The sequence below is a fragment of the Bacillus rossius genome, chromosome 15 (assembly GCF_032445375.1).
Source record: "Bacillus rossius redtenbacheri isolate Brsri chromosome 15, Brsri_v3, whole genome shotgun sequence".
NCBI classification, from domain to species: Eukaryota; Metazoa; Arthropoda; class Insecta; order Phasmatodea; family Bacillidae; genus Bacillus; species Bacillus rossius.
In genome coordinates this window covers 11806827-11827223 of record NC_086342.1, presented here as the reverse complement: position 1 = coordinate 11827223, position 20397 = coordinate 11806827, and the positions used below count along the sequence as shown (strand labels likewise).

General features: G+C 39.2%; 1 protein-coding gene across 2 annotated transcripts in view; it reads right to left on the bottom strand.

Moving 5' to 3' along the window:
• Positions 1-20397, bottom strand: part of LOC134539222 (KH domain-containing, RNA-binding, signal transduction-associated protein 3-like) — a 283653-nt gene that overhangs the window by 40630 nt on the left and 222626 nt on the right. For both annotated transcript variants that reach the window (XR_010076280.1, XM_063381013.1), the window contains exon 3: positions 1677-1793. Coding sequence is in view for 1 of the 2 variants with exons in the window: in XM_063381013.1 (XP_063237083.1) it covers positions 1677-1793 (117 nt within the window). In the remaining variant the exon portion in view is untranslated. The remainder of the gene's footprint in view (positions 1-1676; positions 1794-20397) is intronic.

Below are 20397 nucleotides of genomic sequence, written 5' to 3'. Positions count from 1 at the left end.
ATGCAACAACGTTTATTGAAAGCGATTTTCACGTAGGACTCTTTATATTTATGTAAGATGTATCAACTTTTCCGTAAAATTGAATGAAAATGAATTTCTCAACTTTAATGATTTAAATTGTCTATTTTATATAAACATGTTAAAACTGTGTACTTTTTATTACCATCCTCAGATAGGGCAATGTTTCTAGATTATTTTGGGTTCCATACTGTCAGTCTACTCCATAAACTGCATTTGCAATATCCATTATTGTGGATCGTTGAAAAAAAATTGACATTTTTGGCTTAACTGCTCGTTTTTGGCGTGACGCACAAGGTTTGCATCGGGAAACTTTTGATATGTTACTAAGAAACGTTCATTCTACAACTGTACAAAGTTTCTTCTTTGGGATAATTTTCCATGTATTAAAAACCTTTGTTTCTTTACAGCGAAATTCGTCCCGACCCGAGCCTACTTCGACAACATCGCAGTAGTATACACTACGCGGCTCGGATCGCTTGAGCGGTCAGACACATTGTACCAAGCTCTCAACAAATAAACTAATTTAAAGTTTAAGAACTTTGCAACTACTTTTATTTAATGTTTTAACATCGGGCTCTACGTGTTTTTGTAATACGTATTTTCATTTGTGCCCTTTTTTTCAGAACACCTCTCTTCTAATATTATTGAATAAATATCATATTTAGTCAAACGTAGTGAAAGATTTTTAAATTTAATCATTGAGAAAAATGTTTTGAGTAAGTTTTGGTTTGCTATTCTGAAAGTATACTATAGTAATTACGTTTGAATACCATATTGTTGAGTGGTCAGTAAAGTATTATTTAGGACTTCACTTCTCGTTTTCGGTGTTCCGCGCAAGGTGTACGGAGGTAAACATTTCAAATGCTGCTAGAAAACTTGAATGTTACCACTGTTTTAAATTTCAGTTAGGAGCAAATTTTACAAAGATTAAAAATCTTCGATTTCGTGGGAGTGAGAGTGGCCACAGCGCTTGCGGCTGTGACTCTGTCGCAGTGCGTAGACGACATTGATAAGCTCGGGAGTCTCTAGTGATCCTATAAATTAAGCTAGACTTTTGAGAGATATGTCCCTGTAAAGCTTAAGAACTATACAACAACTTTTGTTAAAGAATTATTTGCGTAAGGCCCTTTATTTTTAAGTGAATTGTCTTTTTATTGCCTTGACTGATGTAAAAAAACTTATTTCATTAATTTAACATTTTTTTTCTTACCTTTAATATTAACACTTAGAACTTTATTCATTATAAGTGTGAGTAGTAGTGCTTTAAGATTATTTTCATATAGCTATCGAGAGTCTACGGTAAAAAGTGCGTAAATGGGAAGCATTTTAATGAACTGCTGCAAGTCGCTGTCATCTAGGACTTAACTGCAAATTTTCAGTGATACGCACAAGGTCTACAGCGGTAAACTTTCGGTATGTTATTAAGCATAGTCGACTCTACCACTGTGCAAAAATTCAGCTTTGGACAAATTTTTCATAGGCTGAAACCTTTGTTTCCTGGGCTAAACTTCGGCCCCACCGACCCGCCCCCAGCTCCCCCAGACCACCTACAGAGTTAGCCCCCTCTGTGGAATGAGTAGCACCATCACGGAACCATACCTCTCACATACAAACGTAAGCACAGTCACAACACAATGATAGCCTGGCTGTCTCACCTTCTGCTTGTCCTTCATGGACCCTCGGCCAAGGACCGCCATTTTGGTCATTGTGTCCTCTTGAAGACGTTTCATGGAATTGCCTTTTGGTCCCAGCAACTTCCCAACGAAGTTAAACTGCAAAAAAGAGTAAACCAATCATACTTCATCTTCACACTTCATCTTAAACAGTCTCACCCCACACACCACAAGCAGATCATACAAGTCTCAAAGTCCGCGTTTCGAAGGCAGAGCACCATATGGTAAAGTCATTATGCATTTTTTTTTGCGATCTAGTTATAACCAAAACTACAATATTTTATATAGTCTACAATTTTTCAACAGTAAAAACAAAAAACGAAACTGGCTTCAATAAATTACACTTATAACTAGAGACCTGAAATTTCGCGGATTCATTTCGTCATATGCTACAATTCAAATAATTATACCTTAGTGCTGCTTCTACCACTGGTTTACTGGGCCAATTAGAGACCCTCACTCACAGAAGTGTCGAATTACAGGACACTCAGTCGAGACGACTCACAAGTCAGCAGCCAATGAACAGGTGGCATTTGCCCGAGTGTGTAGAGTATAGTGAAGTCTATCCTGGAGGTCATTGAACCCGCGAATTTTTCCGGTCTCTACTTATAACCAATAATAAAAAATTACAAGTTTTTCACGACAAGCTAAAAACATTTAACTAGAGTTATTTTCATTTCCAAAGATAATGAAGCCGACGGTGGAAGGTGATAAGTGTTAACGGAGCATTAAAGGAACGCATGTATAGGGAAAAAAGAATCACCTCAAAAAAACTCACCAATTCACGACTACTCCCGCCACGTTTACCGCTTCCGAAAAATCCAGGTTCGACTCCGCCTGGAGGCGCATGATCATACCACTCGCTCCCCACCCCACCCTCCCAATATTAAGTAAGATTTACCCAATTCAGAAAAAATCAACTCCAGTGTTCTGTAATTTTTTTTAAATGGAACAGAAATGTTCATGTAAAATTAAATATATTAATAAATTTACATGAAAACAACCGTAACGCTATAAAATAGTGTTAGCAGTTATGCTGGGTTCAGATTCTTACCCGGGAATTAATGATTTGTGTTGTCCCAGTAGCATAAAAATTGTTTCCGAGAATATAAGAGTATATATAATACCTTTTCCATGGAAAAAAAAAAAAAAAAACACTTCGATGTGCTGACTTTCATCATGATCGGTCAAACGGTGTCAGATCAAATACAAACACACGTTCATCACTGACTTACTCTGTAACGCTGTATGAATTTATTCTGTTTTCATGCGCTTACAGTGTAACGTTTTCATTGTTCTTTGCTAACCTGTTCCACCTAGTATTGCTGCCGAGTCCGTGGCGCAAAGATAACATACGTTGGAGGCATAGCGTCATATTTTGACAAGGTCGAAAGTTTCAGTATTTTTCGCGATAAAGTAGCGAGCCGTGGCCTAGTTTGCCACTTTGTTTGGCCGCGTATTTCTGTTTAATATAATTCAAGTTGTTGGCCTACGCTTGCAAATATGAATCTACCAACCACCGTTGTGCCAGTTTGCCGCGCTAATGATTGGATTAAATTGATCGCGAATAGATTTTGATACACATTTGAATTGTAGCATGCTAATGATGTTAAGAACTCTACTCAATTGATCACCTTCATACGAATCGAACTGCCAATATGGTTGCCATCCTGGTGTATACCGAGACGAATCCACAGCAAAGAAGATTATTGAATGACCTGAGACAAATAACACGCAAAGTAGTTTTTCAAGAGGTTCTTCAATGAAAACAATTTTTTATCAAATATTTTATCATCTCCTATATATCATAAATATTTTTTAATTCGCACAATATTAAAATAAATTAAATTTTTATTTCATGTATACTAAATTGAAGTGTTTGTTGTATTCATTTTTTCAACGGATGCCTTGGGCGTCTTATGGCCAACTAGTTATAAATAATTAACATGGTTATTCAATATTATTGTACACATTATTTAATCAATTTCTTCGCGATTGTGCATTTGATGGGACGGCTGGCACGCTTGCTTTTCGACTTTTTCAGATCACAGACTGCGGTCGTGGTTCGAAACCCGATACTCCGCCCTCAGGATGGTGTAATACTTTGAATTTATGATACAGCGACACTAGCGTCTCCTACCAGCGAACTTGGGAACCAACAGCGACGTCTTCAAACACGGCCGACACGGCCAAAGGCCCTGTTGCAATGGGGCGGTCTCCTGCACAGACCTGCCGATGCTGGTGTTTCACTGTCGCACGTGACGCGACTGTCACTCCAACGTGATGTGCTACTGCGTGCTGCAATAAGTTACTCCGGCCTTTTTGACGTGAATACGATTTAAAAATGCTTCCATGGTGGGAGGCAATTAAAAAAAAAAAAACGAATGATAACAAAATCGAGGGATACAGTTTGGTGTTGCAGCTACATATCTATCATCTCCATACAAAATTTAATTACACCACTGGATAACTATAGGATCAAAGAGTTCGTTACCTTAAGTGAGGACTGTGACGCATCGCGCGCGGTGGAGGGGGAAGCGCCGCCATTTTGAGGTAATTTTGCTGCGTTTAGAGATTTCCATTTCGTATAACTTTTGACTCGGAGAAGCTACGACGTTCGTTTGAGTTTTAATCGTCAGCTCTCGTCAAAACCTATCGATTGCATACATAAAACATTAGTGTAGAATAGTAACAGTGAATATAAATGGTGTTAAAATAAAAAATAGTGTATTTTATATTTTGTATAGAAAATATTACCTGTTGCGTACAGGTATTCACGTACAACCCACGTCCGTGACCACGACACAGACACACCCCTTTTTTTTTTAATTGGGGCCGGCCACTGGTTCGGTAGGACGACGGCCAGGAGTATGTGATTATCATATTCCTAGAGACCGGAAAAATTCGCGGGTTCATTTCGCGATAGGCTAAAATATAAATAGTTATACCTCAGTGCTGCCTCTGCTATTGGCTCACAACTCACCTGGATGACTCTGGGCCAATGAGAAACACCCGACCAAAGCTTTATCGAATCACAGGCTGCTACGTTGGGACTTCTCAAAATACAGCAGCTAATGAGTGGGTGACATTTGACCGAGTGTACGTAGAACTGTGAAGTTCATCCTAGAGGTCAATGAACCCGCGAATTTTTCCGGTCCCTACATATTCCGTGACGTGCGCCAATCAAATCGGGTTCGCAGTGCTTCCAACTTCCAGGCACGGCCATCAGTAATCATCAACTGCTTCCAGCCTGTGTCCGGGTCAGCAAAGTGATCACATTTGCACAAATTCAACCCACGTAAAAAAAAAATGCTATAAAGTTTATGCCAATTACTAGACTCCACAAAATAATTAACTGCAACGAGATGATCAAGTCGTCAATAAATTAAAAAATTTAACAGGTTTGCAAACAACTTAATAATTAAAAAGTTGAAATTAGTTTCAGAGTTAATGTTCACGTTGAATACTTAACCCAAGATTAACTTTCTTATTAAAACAGATAATTGAGCGATGTTCGTCGTACGAAACGCTGATTTTTGAGACGTCTTTAAGTTTCACTCTGTAGTTCCACAACCGGTCATCTAATCAGTAATGATAATTGAAAATCCGTAATACTTGTTGGTGCTGGGTTTGTACTGGCGTTACGCAGGGTCAATTAGATGTTACAACCGAAAGTAAAATAAAATGAAAATAAAATGTAAACATACTTTATTAACTTAAATATTTGCAGACATGCAAACATGTTTGGTTTTATATTGTATCTACAACTTGTAATTTATTAGTTTGAAAAGAAACAAATGTATTCATCTTTGTTAATAACTAGTATCGATTTAAATATGTGTTCACGTACAGAATGACGATAGAGCTAGTAATAAGCGGTGCATATCTAGCATTTAGTTCTCTCTTATAATGAACCTAAGAGCTGTTTAAAAAAAAATATTTAAAAAAAAAAACACACCATGGTACGCACATTGCCCAAGCCCAGCCCAGTAAATCACAACAAGCATAGCACAGCACAAGCATAGCACAGCACAAGCATAGCACAGCATCGTAAAATCAGTCTACACAGTTCCATTAAAGGAGCGTGTCCCATATGAGATCTTTATTTTAGCTTCACTTTTTGAGTAGCTTAATTTTTCTAATATAAGGAAAAATTATTTTGCATATTTTTTTTATAATATTTTCTCACTAAATGTAAGTTTTTAACAAATTAGCAAAGTAAAAATAAGGAAGTTTAAATATTTTTTACGACAATTTTTTTTATTGACATCAATTAAATAATATAATACATGATACGCCCTGAATTTATTTTAAAAAAATTTAATTTTACCTAATCTTTCAAAAGTCTCTGAATGTTAAGAATTTTGACAGCTAAGTAGAACCATTTTTTTTCTAAAAGAAATTAAAAAGAAAATCACGAAGCAACCTGTGGCATTTCCTTTGAACCTAAAAACGTTTCAATTCAGTCAACCATTTTAGTTAGATTCCCCTCACCTGCATTTCGCTAAATGTTAAAAAAAAAAGTTCCCAGGCTCACCACATGAAAGCGACCACATAGGAGGGGGAAAAAGAGGGATGTGAGAATGTTCGGAGGGGAAGAGAGGCATCCCCCACAGGCAACTTCCCAAAAAGCACAATCACGGCGGTGGCGACATCACAACGAGGCAATTCCCGAACTACTCGTCGGATTCAAAACTCAGAACTACAAGGAAAAAAAAAAGCACATAATGACGCTAACATAATGCGTCACAGCCTCGCTCTTTCAAAGAAGATGAGAGGAAACCCAGTGGATTCAAAGCCAGGAGGAATTGAGGGAACGAATTCAAGCTGGATGCTGACAAGTGATAAAAAAGGAGGGGGGGGGGGGGAGGATGAGAAGATAGGACGGGCCAGGTCCCAACCCCCGAAGCAGTTCTTTTTTTTTCTGAAAAGGAAAAGTGTTTAAACGAACTCCTAACGAACATCGCGCACAAACACAAGCGTGACACGTACCAACTCCCCCCTCCCCCCCTTTTTCCAACAAATTTAATCACAAGCGACTCCCGCTTCCACTCTTTTTGGGCGAACGGAAACAAGCTGGAAGCGCCGACGCGACTCGGAGGGTGGGATGAGGAAAGAGAGAGAGAGAGAGAGAGAGAGAGAGAGAAAGGAAGGAAGAAAGAACTTCTCGCCCAGTCCTTATTCCCCATTTCGAGCAGAGACTAGGACCAAGTTCGACAGTGCGAAAATTAAACACGAGAAGGGCCCCTCTGGCGACAGCGTCAATTCCATACTCTGCGAAATTGTCGCGTCGCGTCGGGAGTCCGGGTTCGCTGCCGCGTCTCGTAAAAAGTTTATACTTCCCCGCCGCCTGCCACAGACGAGCTGCAGAGCACTTCATAATGAAGCAGTTGGCCCCGCAATCCCGCAGAGCAATCCCCACCGCCTAATGAACTCGCGATGGAAAACAAGACGCCGCCTCGTTAATCGGGCGCCGGAGTTAAAGGCGTCCGCCCGTCTACACAGGGATGTGTGTGTGTGTCGGCGAGGCGGGATGATAAGCGCGACGCTCGCTGGTGCTTCTAGCGCGGTTGTCTCCTCCTGAACTGACGCGCAGTCTTCTCGTCGTGCACAGGACTGTGAAATTCGATCGCTGACCGTAACATTATATGGCCGAGAAATGAAGATAAAGGTGTGACGCAAGACCCTTTAAGTGCTTTCAAGAATCTGCACCGGGTGTTTTACGCCTAAAAATTACTGCGAAAACTTGCGTTTTAGCCATTTTAACACTTCTAAAATTACAGTTTAAAAACTTAATCCGAAATCAAAAGTACTTTTCGGCCGTCAGCGAACTCTTGAATGCTTTTTCCGTAAGCAGACCCCACTCGGATATCTCGAGCAGTTTTGAAATCGCGTTGTTTTTCCTGAAGCTCTGCGCACTGTTTGTGTGCCCGGGGAGACCTAAGATGCACATAAAGTTCTGCCATTCCCGATTACACCCGAACAATTCACCTTCGTCCAACTTCGGGATTGGTTTTATTTTTGCGCAGGAAAAATGAATTCAAATATTAAAAGTGGTCGGTTAGGTTAGCTACATTAAAACACTTTAAAACACCATGGACGGTTAGTTAGGTTAGTATGGCTACATTAAAATAAACAGAGAAATATAAATATATATATAAATAAACCCGAGGTTGGCTGAAGGTGAATTGTTCGGGTGTAATCGGGAATGGCAGAACTTTATGTGCATCTTTGGCTTCCCCGTCTAGACAGGGATGTATTTCCGCCGGCGAGGTGGGGTGGTAAGTGCCACGCTCGCTGGTGCTTCCCGCGCGCTTATCTCATCCTGAACTGGCGCGCGGTCTTCTCGTCGTGCACAGGGACTCTATAAGATTTGAGTGCTGGCCATAACATTATATGGCGGGAAAATGAAGATAAAAGGAGTAATGCAAGTCCATCGAGTTATTTTTAAAAAAAATCTGTACCGGATGTCTCATGCGTAAAAATTCTTCTGAAAACACGCGTTTTTTCCACTTTCACGCTCCGTAGAATACATTTTAAAAACGAAGTACGGAAACAGAAATATACATTCTCACTCAGCCTATTCTTAAAAGCATTTTGCAATCATATTCTACTCGGATAGACTATACCTATTGAGCAGTTTTTTTTAAGTGGAGTGGAGGTTTTTTTTTTTTTTTTTTTTTTAATACCGACTGGCACACTTTATGTAGTTCCGCAGGTAGGGTTAGACCTATACCTCATGCTTTTTGTTGCATTTTTTTATGCCATTCCCACTGAAGTTTCACTACAAAACATGTACCTAAAATACACGTCACAACGTCGCGTCGGGTGCATACGCAGGACACGACAGAGGAGGCAGGAATGACAATGAACTTTAAAGTTCGGAATTACTTCTCTCCAGAGCCGTTGCAGTTTGGAAGCAGATACACTGGATTCTTGTCATATGGAAAGCCCTTTAGGCAAGTTGCACACTAATTATGCATATCTTGAAACATGCTAGGAAATACTAGTTGAGGGTGTCCACATTAATCTGCAAAAAAAATTTCCCTGAAAATTACTTTAAAATAATTTACATAATACGCAGTTGTCTGAAATAAATAAATAAATTTTAGCTTCAACCATTCCCATATCTAGACTAGTTCTCCCTCCACATTCTTATTTTCAGACACAACCTTGCATGCGCCTTTTTATAGTGTGTACGACACTGTGCTAAAGCTCCAGCTGATAAAAGAATGGATAATAGCTGAATGGAGCATGACATATTCTCCTCAGAATTCTATCACTGGTAAATTCCATGACGTAACAGAATTGAAAGTATATTCCCTGACTTTTCCTTGATTTTTCCCAGACTTTACAGAATGTGGATACCTTGTAGTTTTACATTTATAACGTTTTTTAAAAAAAAATTGACACTAACGATTAAGTTGAAAGGGTAATTTTCGTTACAATTAAGTACATAAGTGATGATTAGTTTTACATTTCATAGCAAATTTGTGTTTCTTTTCTGACAGGACGCTTAAATAAAGTTTAAAATATGCATTGGATGATTTATTAAAAATAATTCAACACCATTTCGAAACAGTAAATCCATACAACGCCAGAGACATGGTTTTCACCACTTCCGGGTAAGCAATAACATAGTCTCTCAATAAACTTTGTTGTAGAAATTCGTGCACTCCTAGCTAACTGCCAAAAAGTCCCATACTATTGAGTATTTATTCTAACCATAGAGTGAATACAGATATACTGCGCAACATAAAAGATAATTTTACCGACGGTTTTTTTTCTCGGTACAAAACCTTGATGCTGGTTGGCCAAGCGAATGTATCACATGTTTGTAGGTACGGTACTTGTTGGCCACTCACCTCTGTATCCACTCTACTTTTATTAATTAATGCTAACATCACTTACTAATGTTCCGTTTATTTACGAGCTAACAGTGCGCGCAGCTATCAAGTTTTGAAATTTTCATCTTTTGAATGTACGAATCAAACCAATTACAAACTAACGTGGTATCTTCGAAAAAAAAAAAATCTTCGTAAATTGACGAATAGAGAGTTACCAGGATTTGGAAAGTTAGATTTACAGCGTTAACAAAAATTGAAAATTTGCTAAGTATACAGCAAACAATTTTCTTCCATGTGCCTGTTTTAGCCTGTTTTCGACGGAAAACAGGACTACCGTTCGTCGGAATCCGGCTTAGTTGCCACGAAGATCCAGTTATTTGAAACTACGAAGAAATATTTGTAGAAAAGTCAGTAAATTTATACTAAGTGTGCAATTTCTCTTATTTGAACATACATTTTTCAGGATATCTTAAAGCAAGATAATATATTTTCAATGAAAAATAAGAAAAATGGATAGTGGATAGATGTTTCAAAACTTACGCAGCCGAACAGTATACAAAACGTTTTAAAATCGAACAAATAAAAAAAAGAAGCTAAAAATACTGAGAAGAAAACTGCCACAGGGTGGAACACTAGTGCCAAGATGATCGTACTTTAGCTCATTTTTCCACTCAAGGCGGGAATATATGCTAAACACGTGAACGGAAAAATAAGTGGTTTCTTCCCCAAGTTAACTATATTTTCATGCAAATAATCTAAAAATAAGTTACGGGCCCAAAGATGACGCAAGCGTGTCGATAAAACGCAGCAAAACGCTTTCACCGAGTGTTTCAAAATTACTCTTTGGGTAAGGCACACGTGTAACAAAATAATATTCAAATATACACTACACAAATCTTTCAGATTCCTGTTCAGATTTTTAAAAAAATGAACAAAAAATATGATTTTATTGTTCGTTTGCAGCAGTATATGAACCTAAAATCATAAAAAAATTAATTAAAATTAAAATTATTTGCATGATATTCCACTTATACTTAACTAGTCACAATCACAGTCATCAGTTATTAAAGTTTCAATCAGGAACCGTATCACGATTTTATCAGATTTGCTGATTATCTGGAATACACTTTTAAAGAAAAAAAAGTGATCTGGAATTTTATATCACCCTTAGACCAGAAATCTTATTTGAGGTTGGAACAATTTTTAAGTGTCTAATACAATACATATATTTTTTTAAACGTCTGTTAAAAAGGCAACTTTATCGAGCTAAAAATATAATAAATGTTCCCCCCCCCCCTCTCAAAATTATTTCATTTTCCTGATGTCCGATTTGCCTTACGTAAAATTGCCTCTAAGAAATATCTGACACTAGGCTATCGTAAGAGTGAGTTATGTAAAGTATAATAACGCAGGAGACCTTACCTCCGGGTGCATTTAATTTCCGCTGCGAAGCAAAGAGCGGACAGCCATGCAAAATAAAAAACGGGAATTTAGAATCAGAAGAGCGTTCGTGCGTAGACGGAAAAAAAAAGGGGGGGAATTGCGACTGAGAATACAAAGCGCACAAGAACAGCGTAAAAACGACTTTGCGTCTAGCATTATTTTTCAACTATCAGACAAATGAAATTAAGTATTGCGCCAAAATAAAACCTAATATTAATAATTAAAAGAATCACGTGTTTGAGTGGCCAGCCATTTAGCAAATGTAGTTTACATCATCTTGTTCCGACAGTTCTATTGGAAAGTCGTAGGCGCGTATCCATCATTACGTAGAGACATGAAAAAATCGCGGATTCAATTCGCGATTTGCTAAAATTCAAACAGTTATACACCAATGCTGCTTCTGCCATTGGCTCACAACTCATCTTCAGGACTCTGGGCCAATAAGAAACACTCAACCAAATCTGTAACGAATCACAGGCTACTACGTTGGGACGTCTCACACGACAGCAGCCAATGAGTGGGCGACATTTGACCGAGTATACATAAAGCTGCGGAGCTCATCCTAGCGGTCATTGAAACCGCGAATTTTTCCGGTCCCTAATCATTAGTCACAATTTTTATACAGGTTTGCGTCACACGTCACTACCTCCAAGACCAAAGTGGGATCCAAACGGCACACACAAATTTTGAGGCATACCAGGGTTCAGGATCGAGCTCACGACTAGTGTGACGCGCTTGTCCGTTGAATTTTGGTTCACCCTATAAAACAAAACTATGGGTTTTACCTAAACACGCCATTTTTGTGATTAAGATAAACACTGAGTCACAGAAATATTTTTTTTATGACCCACAGACGTGTATTACAAATTACAATATTTTTTCTCTCCAAGCATTGCAGTACAATATTTTGGCCATTTATTGTTAATTGTGTTAATTGTTAATTATGAACATTTAATAACCATGCATATAACCCAAAAAAAGTCAAAATCCTTCGTAATTACAGCATCTATTCTCTGGAACAGCCTCGACAAGGATTCTAGACACCAACGGCCCACCGAGATATTTTAATATCTTATTAAAAAAAATTAGCTCTCTAAATTCATAGACACGTAACCAAGGGGATAATAAATGAACTTGTGTGAGTTGAGTGAATGAATGTACCACAGTAAGAATAATTATATTTTTATTTTATTTTTATTACAATATTTGAAATTGTTTTTGTTAGTATAATCTTGGATGTTAAATGGGTAGACGATTCATCAGTAATAATTATTGCTGTAATGTGTGTAATTTAATGTTTTATTCTTTAATATAACTTATTATTAGAGACCTGTAAAATTCGCGATTTCAAATCCCTAAAGGATAGACTCCATGATCCTCTATGCACTCGTGCAGATTACATCTGCTGATTGGTTACCGACTCGTAACACCTGTTGACTGGAATGATCGTGATTCGCTAATTCTTCTGTTAAAAGATTTTTCATTGGCCCAGAGTCCTTCAGATAAACTGTGGCCCAATCACTGAAGCAAAATAATGTCAAAAGTATTAGGACTCTATCCTATCGCGAAATGAATCCGCGAATTTTACAGGTCTCTATTTATTATACGTTGTTTGTGTCTCATAGTTCGGTGCAAGAGCAGGCGTACACGTCTTACATGCGCCAAAAAAAAGTCAAATCCCTACTAATATAAAGCGAAAGTGTGTTTGTCTGTACTTCTTTCACGCAGCAACGAAACAACGGATAGACACGATCTTGTGCATATAGATAGTTTATGGGCCGGACAGTGACAAAGACCACATATAATTATGAAATTCCATCCCTACGGGAGTGAAGAGGGGGTAAATTCAGTTTTATAATACGAAATCATAGGAGATAGGTCATACACACGCAATCAGTGAGCCTGTGTCCTTTCTCTATGTCCGCCACACGGTCATATAGTAAGGTCAGTCAAATTATTAATCCTTCTCCTTGGCGACATCTATCCGCTTAGTGAAGCTCGCGGATGCTAGCTAAAAAAAAGGCGCTGATAACCGTTTAGTTAAGGAACTTCGTCAACAGATGGCGTTGCGTTGAATTTGTAACGCGCTATTCATTTAATGCGTACGTCACGTCTTACCTGCCTTCCTACAAATATGAAGCTGAAGAATGGCGTCCCAGTTTTGCTGATGCACCGAGACTGCGCAATCAACGGGACTTTAAAAATAAAAAAAAATCCCGAATTTTTAAAGTACATTCTCCCACCGACTTTGAAACTGGGCAGTGATGTTCCTTGTATTATGACGTGTTTAGCCCGGGCAAACGGGCTAGTGAGTAAACAAATAAGTAGAGACATGCAAAATTCGCGGATTCATTTCGCGATAGGTTAGCATCAAAACAACTATACCTTCGTGCAGCTTCTGCGATTGGCCCACATTTTATCCGGGGAACTGTGAGCCAATGGGAAAAACACTAACTAAACCAAGAAAAGTGCCGAATTACGGACAGCCTAGTTGAGACGTCTCACGCGTCAGCAGCCAATGAAACAGGTGTCATTTCCGCGAGTATTTAAAGGACTGTGGAGTCAGTCTTATCCTAGAGGTCCAATGAATCCGCGAATTTTTTGCAGGTCTCTCTACAAATAAGTGAAAGAGATGCACGATCCAAGGAACACGCGTGTCATCAGAAGCCACGTCTTGGCGGCGCGACGGGTAAAAGGACGCACGACGCCGGAAGGGGCTCGAAACATCGCAGACACCCTGTGTGTCCCACCGCGCGCGCCAATACATCCTCGTCGGATTCGTATCAGGGAAGCGGCGGGCCTAATGTCCCGCTCGTTACAACAGGGCCCGCCAAGGGGGGGGGGGGGGCGAGGAGAAGAAGAAGAGCGGTGGCCCGGGCCCGTCATCAGCGAAATGGCTTCATGTATTATTCAGCAGAGCCGCGAGAAGGATGAACAAGAAGGAGGACAAGGGGGAGAAGAAGCGAAGAAAGCGAACGAGGGGGGGAGCGCGCGCACTCGCAGATACAACACTCTACAGCATCCGTGGATCATTCGTGGAAGGAAGGGGTTTGGGGAAGAGGAACACGCGATACCTGGAGGGAAAAGTGGGCCGCCGAAATCCTCCTCCCCCTCCTCAAAATTTCTTCCCCGTTCGGAAACAATCCCGCCATCCTCCACCGTCCTTATGCCACAAGGCAGGGCAGGGCGCTGTCGTCGCGACGTAAATAAAAGACGCCGCAGACGGAGGAAGCTCTACGCTTCATTGTTTTCTCTGCGGAGGCGTCCTCAGCCGTGGGATACAATGACTGTACTATACCTTCCCAGCTAATCTAACGCTACTTCGCTGGATATCCTTGCAGTGAATGAACGAAAACGATACGTAAATACTATCACAATGAATTTCCTTCTACAGTAGCTGCATGACCCCCTCTCCTTTTTTTTTCCCCAAGGGAAAAAAAAATTGTGCACGTTTGTGAACACAAAGACTCATACAATTTGTTTTAGAAGAGTTTCTGTTACCTGTAATAATTGTACTGCAGTCTAAAACAGCTTCTGCGCAATTTATTATTATGATTTTAAACTCGTTCAGTAAACATCGTTTTAAATAGTTCTCGTTTAACTTCACTGCAGTACTTACATAGCGATGTGAGTCAATGATAAAACAAAGTACTTTCTTTCACTCGGTAGGTCGCGGGTAAGAAAGAAACTTCGGTCCAGTGGTCTGATGACGAACACACGTGTTGCGATACAAGACGCGGTAAAAATCGAAGGTAGAGGAGATTTCCGCAGGAAAAATCTGCTTGTATACGTAAAAGGGGGGGGGGGGGGGGGGACTTTCCCGTTAAATCCCAACCATTGAAGACGTTCTGATGGTACGTACCGTAACCTGTGAACATGAACACACATTTCGGACGGCATTTATCGCACCCATGCTAAGTTACGTACCAGTTGTGTACCAGTTGGTGGTGTGAAACGAATAAGTGGTTAGCGATGTAATTAAACTATAATAAGAATTACATAATGTGAAATTTTAATGGCACGATTATTAAAAAAAATCATAGCTGGGTGTGTTAAAAAACCAAAACTACTTATTTACAATGAAGGTTAAAGAAAATAATATCAGAGGTTAATAACTGTTATCAAAATCTTTTTTATTCGTGATTTCATGTTACTCAAGTATTGAAACATTTTAACCACAAATTTATTTTACACCAATTTAAAATTAAATAATCATCAAATAAATCACCGATAGTTTTGAATGCCTGAAATAAAATTAAAACCTAAAAAGAGTTAATTTTATTTCCCAGTGAAACATTTTTGACGTGACAACGTTTAATAAACCGATGAACGCCGGCTGCACGCACGAAAAAGTGTCCCGTTACGCACATTGTTCCGTTACGCTGTGTCCCGTTACGCTCTTGTACGCTTGCTCCGCATCTATCTCTCTTCCACTCGACTGTTTATAAAGTGAAGTGATAAGTTAATGTGGTTTTCATTGCTTATTACAACGACAATTTCGGCAATAAAGGTTAATTATTCTTGCATTTTAAAAATCTGGTTACTAGTATAATTTCAAGTATTTATTCTTTTATTATTAAAATAAAAATGATTCAATTTTATTCATAATAAAGTATGCAATCATTTCATCAATGTTTTGTTACGAAGTTGTCACGTTAAAACTATCGTCCGTAAACCGACTTTACATACAACCAATTTTTTTTCCTTCATATTTCACTGACAAAATGATTTAACGCACGCACTAAATAATACCTTCTGCTTGCTTGCTTGCCTGCCTCTGACGTCCCTGATTTACACGGCGGCTCACAAGTCTCGAGGATCGTAACGGAACACTCTCCGCCACGTTGGTTCCTAGTCGCCGAATGCGGCGCGTGTGTCTGCAGAGCGGCGCGAGTGTTCGCAATCATACCCGAAGGGATTTCCCGAGATTACCACGGAATCCCATTGATCATTTTCCCAATATCCAGGAACTGTAGCCGTTTTGCACACCCGTCTCTGATGACTTTTATGTACGAAAAATTAACACCGAAATAAAACTAAAGGGTCCTCCTTCACCCCTCACCCATGGACAAGTTTGATCGCCACGAAGATTGGATTAAAACGGATCACGATTAGGCATCAACCTTGAAAGCTTCTCACCCAATTATTAATTTTCAAGCACGAATGTAAAAAATCGGTTGTCTGTAAAGTCGGTTTACGGACGACAGTTTAACGTGACGTCATAACAAAACATTGATGAAATGATTGCATACTTTTATGAATAAAATTGAATCTTTTTTATTTTAATAAAAGAATAAATACTTGAAATTATACTAGTAATCAGATTTTTAAAATGCAAGAATAATTAACCTTTATTGCCGAAATTGTTGTTGTAATAAGCAATGAAAACCACATTAACTTTTCACTTCACTTCATAAACAGTCGACGAAACAGTTCACGTGTAGATGTAAGTTGTGTGCTGCCGCTGTCTTTCTTCTCCTCGGACGCATAGGCCAATCGAGTGGAAGAGAGATAGATGCGGCGCAAGCGTACAATGAGCGCAACGGGACACAACGTAACGGAAGAATTAGCGTAACGGGACACAGCGTAACGGAACAATGTGCGTAACGGGACACTTTTTCATGCGTGCGGCCGGCGTTCATCGATTGATTAGACGTCACGTCAAAAAAAAATAATACAGCCCCTTTTTGGGATGCTCTGGGATACAGCCGAATTTTTTTTTATTTTTTTAAAAATATTTTCAACCAGATACCACTGCGTACTCATTTATGCCGGCCCGAACCAGATTAACCAGTTCCGACCGAAATAGACAAGAAATAAAGTAATTGAGGAGGGGGGGGGGGGGAACGAAAAAGTTTAATTGCTCCCGGAAATCTTTCTTCCCAGACATTTAATTTAGCCTTCAGCTCGCAACAAGCGAAGAATGCAGCCAGGCAGGGTGTGAGGGGAGGGTGATAAAGGGGAGGGATGAAAGCGGTTGGGAAAAAAAAATTAGAACCCCCCCCCCCTTTCCCCTTTTTGCCCCATCTCCAATTCGTTTCTCACCCAAAACACCCGGGTGCTGGAAATTAACTCGCTCTTTCGGCAAACACGAAGCTGAATTCCGGGCTGCGAAAGACAATATAATTTTGTTTCCAAGCCCCCGTGGAAAAAAAAGGGGGGGGGAGGGGTTGGGTAGGGGTACACAGAGGCTAGATGAAGAATTGGAGCAAAAGGGGGTTGGGAAAGAGAGAAAGCTTACCAATTAGCAATATATTTTTTTTTAATTTGCATCGCCGCCCGGGGCCTTTCAAATACATTCTGACACAAGAGAGCTGCCTCATTTGCAACACAAAACTTCAACTCCCGTAGCGCCGCCGACAATTGGAAAAGGGGGGGAAACGACGATTCGAGAGGCGCTGGCAGACGTCATTAGCATGTGCAGACGTTCCCGTCTCGCGAGCTGACGTCACGAGGCCCTTCCCGGGATTCACGCCACTTCCCGACTCAATGCAGCGAGCCGGCTGATTACAACTGCTCCCAATTAGCGGTACCTGATGGAACGTTTGTTAAGGCCGCCGCCCGTCCCGCTAAAGGTCATCATCATTTTATTAAACGCGGTTAAACATGCAAACTTTTTGAGTTACAGAAGTTAAAAAAAATTGGTTGTCTGTAAAGTCGGTTTACAGACGATGGTTTAAAGTGACGTCATAACAAAACATTGATGAAATGATTGTATACTTTATGATTAAAATTGAATCATTTTTATTTTAATAATAAAAGAATAAATACTTGAAAATATACTAGTCAACAAGAATTTTAAAATGCAAGAATAATTAACCTTTATTGCCGAAATTGTTGTTGTAATAAGCAATGAAAACCACAATAACTTTTCACTTCACTTTATAAACAGTCGACGAAACATTTCACGTGTAGATGACTTGTAATTAATTTTAAAAAAACTGGCGTTTAGCTATAAAGTTTAAATATAATTATGAACATGTTTTCATATAAATAATCTGTAATCAAATATCTATCATCAGTTATACGAAAAACTATAATTTTTTAAGTCAATTGTAACATAACCTATTATTACTGCACTCGCCGACAGCGTAACGGAACACAGCGTAACGGAACAATGAGCGCAACGGGACACAGCATAACGGAACCATGAGCGTAACGGGACAATGTGCGTAACGGTACAATGTGCGTAATGGGACACTTTTTCGTGCGTGCAGCCGGCGTTCATCGATTTATTAGACGTCACGTCAACAAAAGTTTATATAGAAACACATACCTTTTGTATAAATAGCTGGCAAAGTAGTTTTTTTTTTTTTTTTTTTTTTTAAACATTTTTGTGCAGTATGGAAAAGAACAACATAATGAAATAAATAACTGGTGGCTATTGCGTGACATGGATTTAAAATTTAAATTTAGTTGACCTTTTAATAAATCGTAAAAATTCTGACGATTCTGAAAATCAGGGTGAAAATTAAATTTTTTATTCTGAAAGAAATCAAACCATATCACATAGCCACCAGTAAAATTAACTTTAAACATAAAAAAAGTTCCAGTTTTATATTCCATTTCATTATTATCGATAATGAAAAAAAAAGTTGATAATGCAAAATTGATGCGAGATATATATATATATATATGTATGTATATATGTATGTATATATGTATATATGTATGTATATATGTATGTATATATATATATATAGTTTTCATTTTGTGAAAGTTCGGACATTCAAAAAATCGGCAAGTTAAACCGCGTGGAAAGTATGCACAAAATAATAACCTGGAACGGAACATACAATCTCAAACTTTTCCATTTGAACCAGTGGATTCCTATAGTGTGACACTCTTAGTTTGCAGTACAAAGTACATGGTACACACTATTGTCCAGATTGATACTACCCGGCTTGTTTACATTGAACATATTTTGTACACCATCGTTATTTATATTAAGTTTATTATTTTAATTTTATAATTTGTTAATAAAACCTTAAAATAGTGTCTATTGACAGTATTATTGCAGTTGTAGTCATTCTGAAAGAGAAAAAAAAACTAGTTGAATACATGTACGCCAAACCATAATCAGTGGAATTTGTCACTGATTATGAAAATACGTAAGAGTACATACACATGGCAGAGCATACACAATATTTGTAGCAATTATCTCTATCGTAGTACCTAGAACCTACGGAAAGAATAAACTGACTGTTGATCCCACACTGGCTACTACATGCGTTATTATTATCAAGGTTCTACAGCGTGCCAATCTACAAAACAAAATAATTAATTAGTCCTGCAAACTGTAGCTGGTATTTAAAAACACAAATCCAACATGGCCGTGATTAATCATCCCATTTTGAGTGACACTTTATCAAAATTGGTCAGTTCTGCAGCAAGAACGCACGATACGAAACGTTTCAAGCCGAAAAAGGGCTTCGGTCTCGGAATATAAAATTTTGGAAAGATAAAATAAAGTACTGCAATAAAGTATATCTTATTGAAACTCGCTGAAAGAAAACAGAAAAATACATTTTATACTTCCAAGGCATTGCGATCACTGGATAAAAATGGGTTATGGATAAAACCTTCAGAGAATACATACTTCAAAGGTTAACTCAATTTCGCCAGGTTACCAAAGCATTTTTTTTTTCCTGCATGGAGCGACTCGTATGGACTAGAAGTGATTCATTTCGGGAATGCACGGAGAAGGGGTAGGGAAAGGGGTAGAGGGGGAGGGGGAGAGAGAGAGGGGGGGGGGTTTGCTCATAAACCACTCGGCCGCTGGCGGCGCACGTGTGTCGCGGGCGCGGCCATTTTAAAACAAACGAATACAAATTGCGCCCCGGTCGCACGGGGTACCCAGGGTAATTGACACGGCCGGGCTTTTTGACCCTCCCTTCACCCCTCCACAACCCCTTTACCGAGTGTAGGAGGAAGATGAAGGACTGTGTAAAAGGACGGTTGGGGGGTTGGCATGTACAGGCGTCAGCACCATATCCTGCGAATTTAATCAGTGCCGGCGGAAGGCCATTTGTCTCGCGGTGTCCCGTGTGCGTAAAAAGGATGAAGGTAAAGGTAGAGAGGAGGGGTAGGGAAACACTAAAGCTCTTTTTAAGGCTCGTCTACAAAAGTCCGAACCTGTGGGCGGCCCGTGTCCTTATGCTAATGCGAATGGCCGTCACATTTTCAAACGGGAAAATAGCCCTGTCTACAACTGCGATGTCCGATACCTACTACTGATTTCCGAGCGCAGTATATACAGGGCGCCAAAACAATTGTTTATAGATTTTTTTTGTTTACTATATTCATGCTTTGTGAATGTGTACGCAGGTTAAGTTTTGAATAATTAGTTCAACTTGTGAAATTTGTGGGACGTCAATAATATTTATTTATTCTGCGAGGTAAAAGTAAACGCT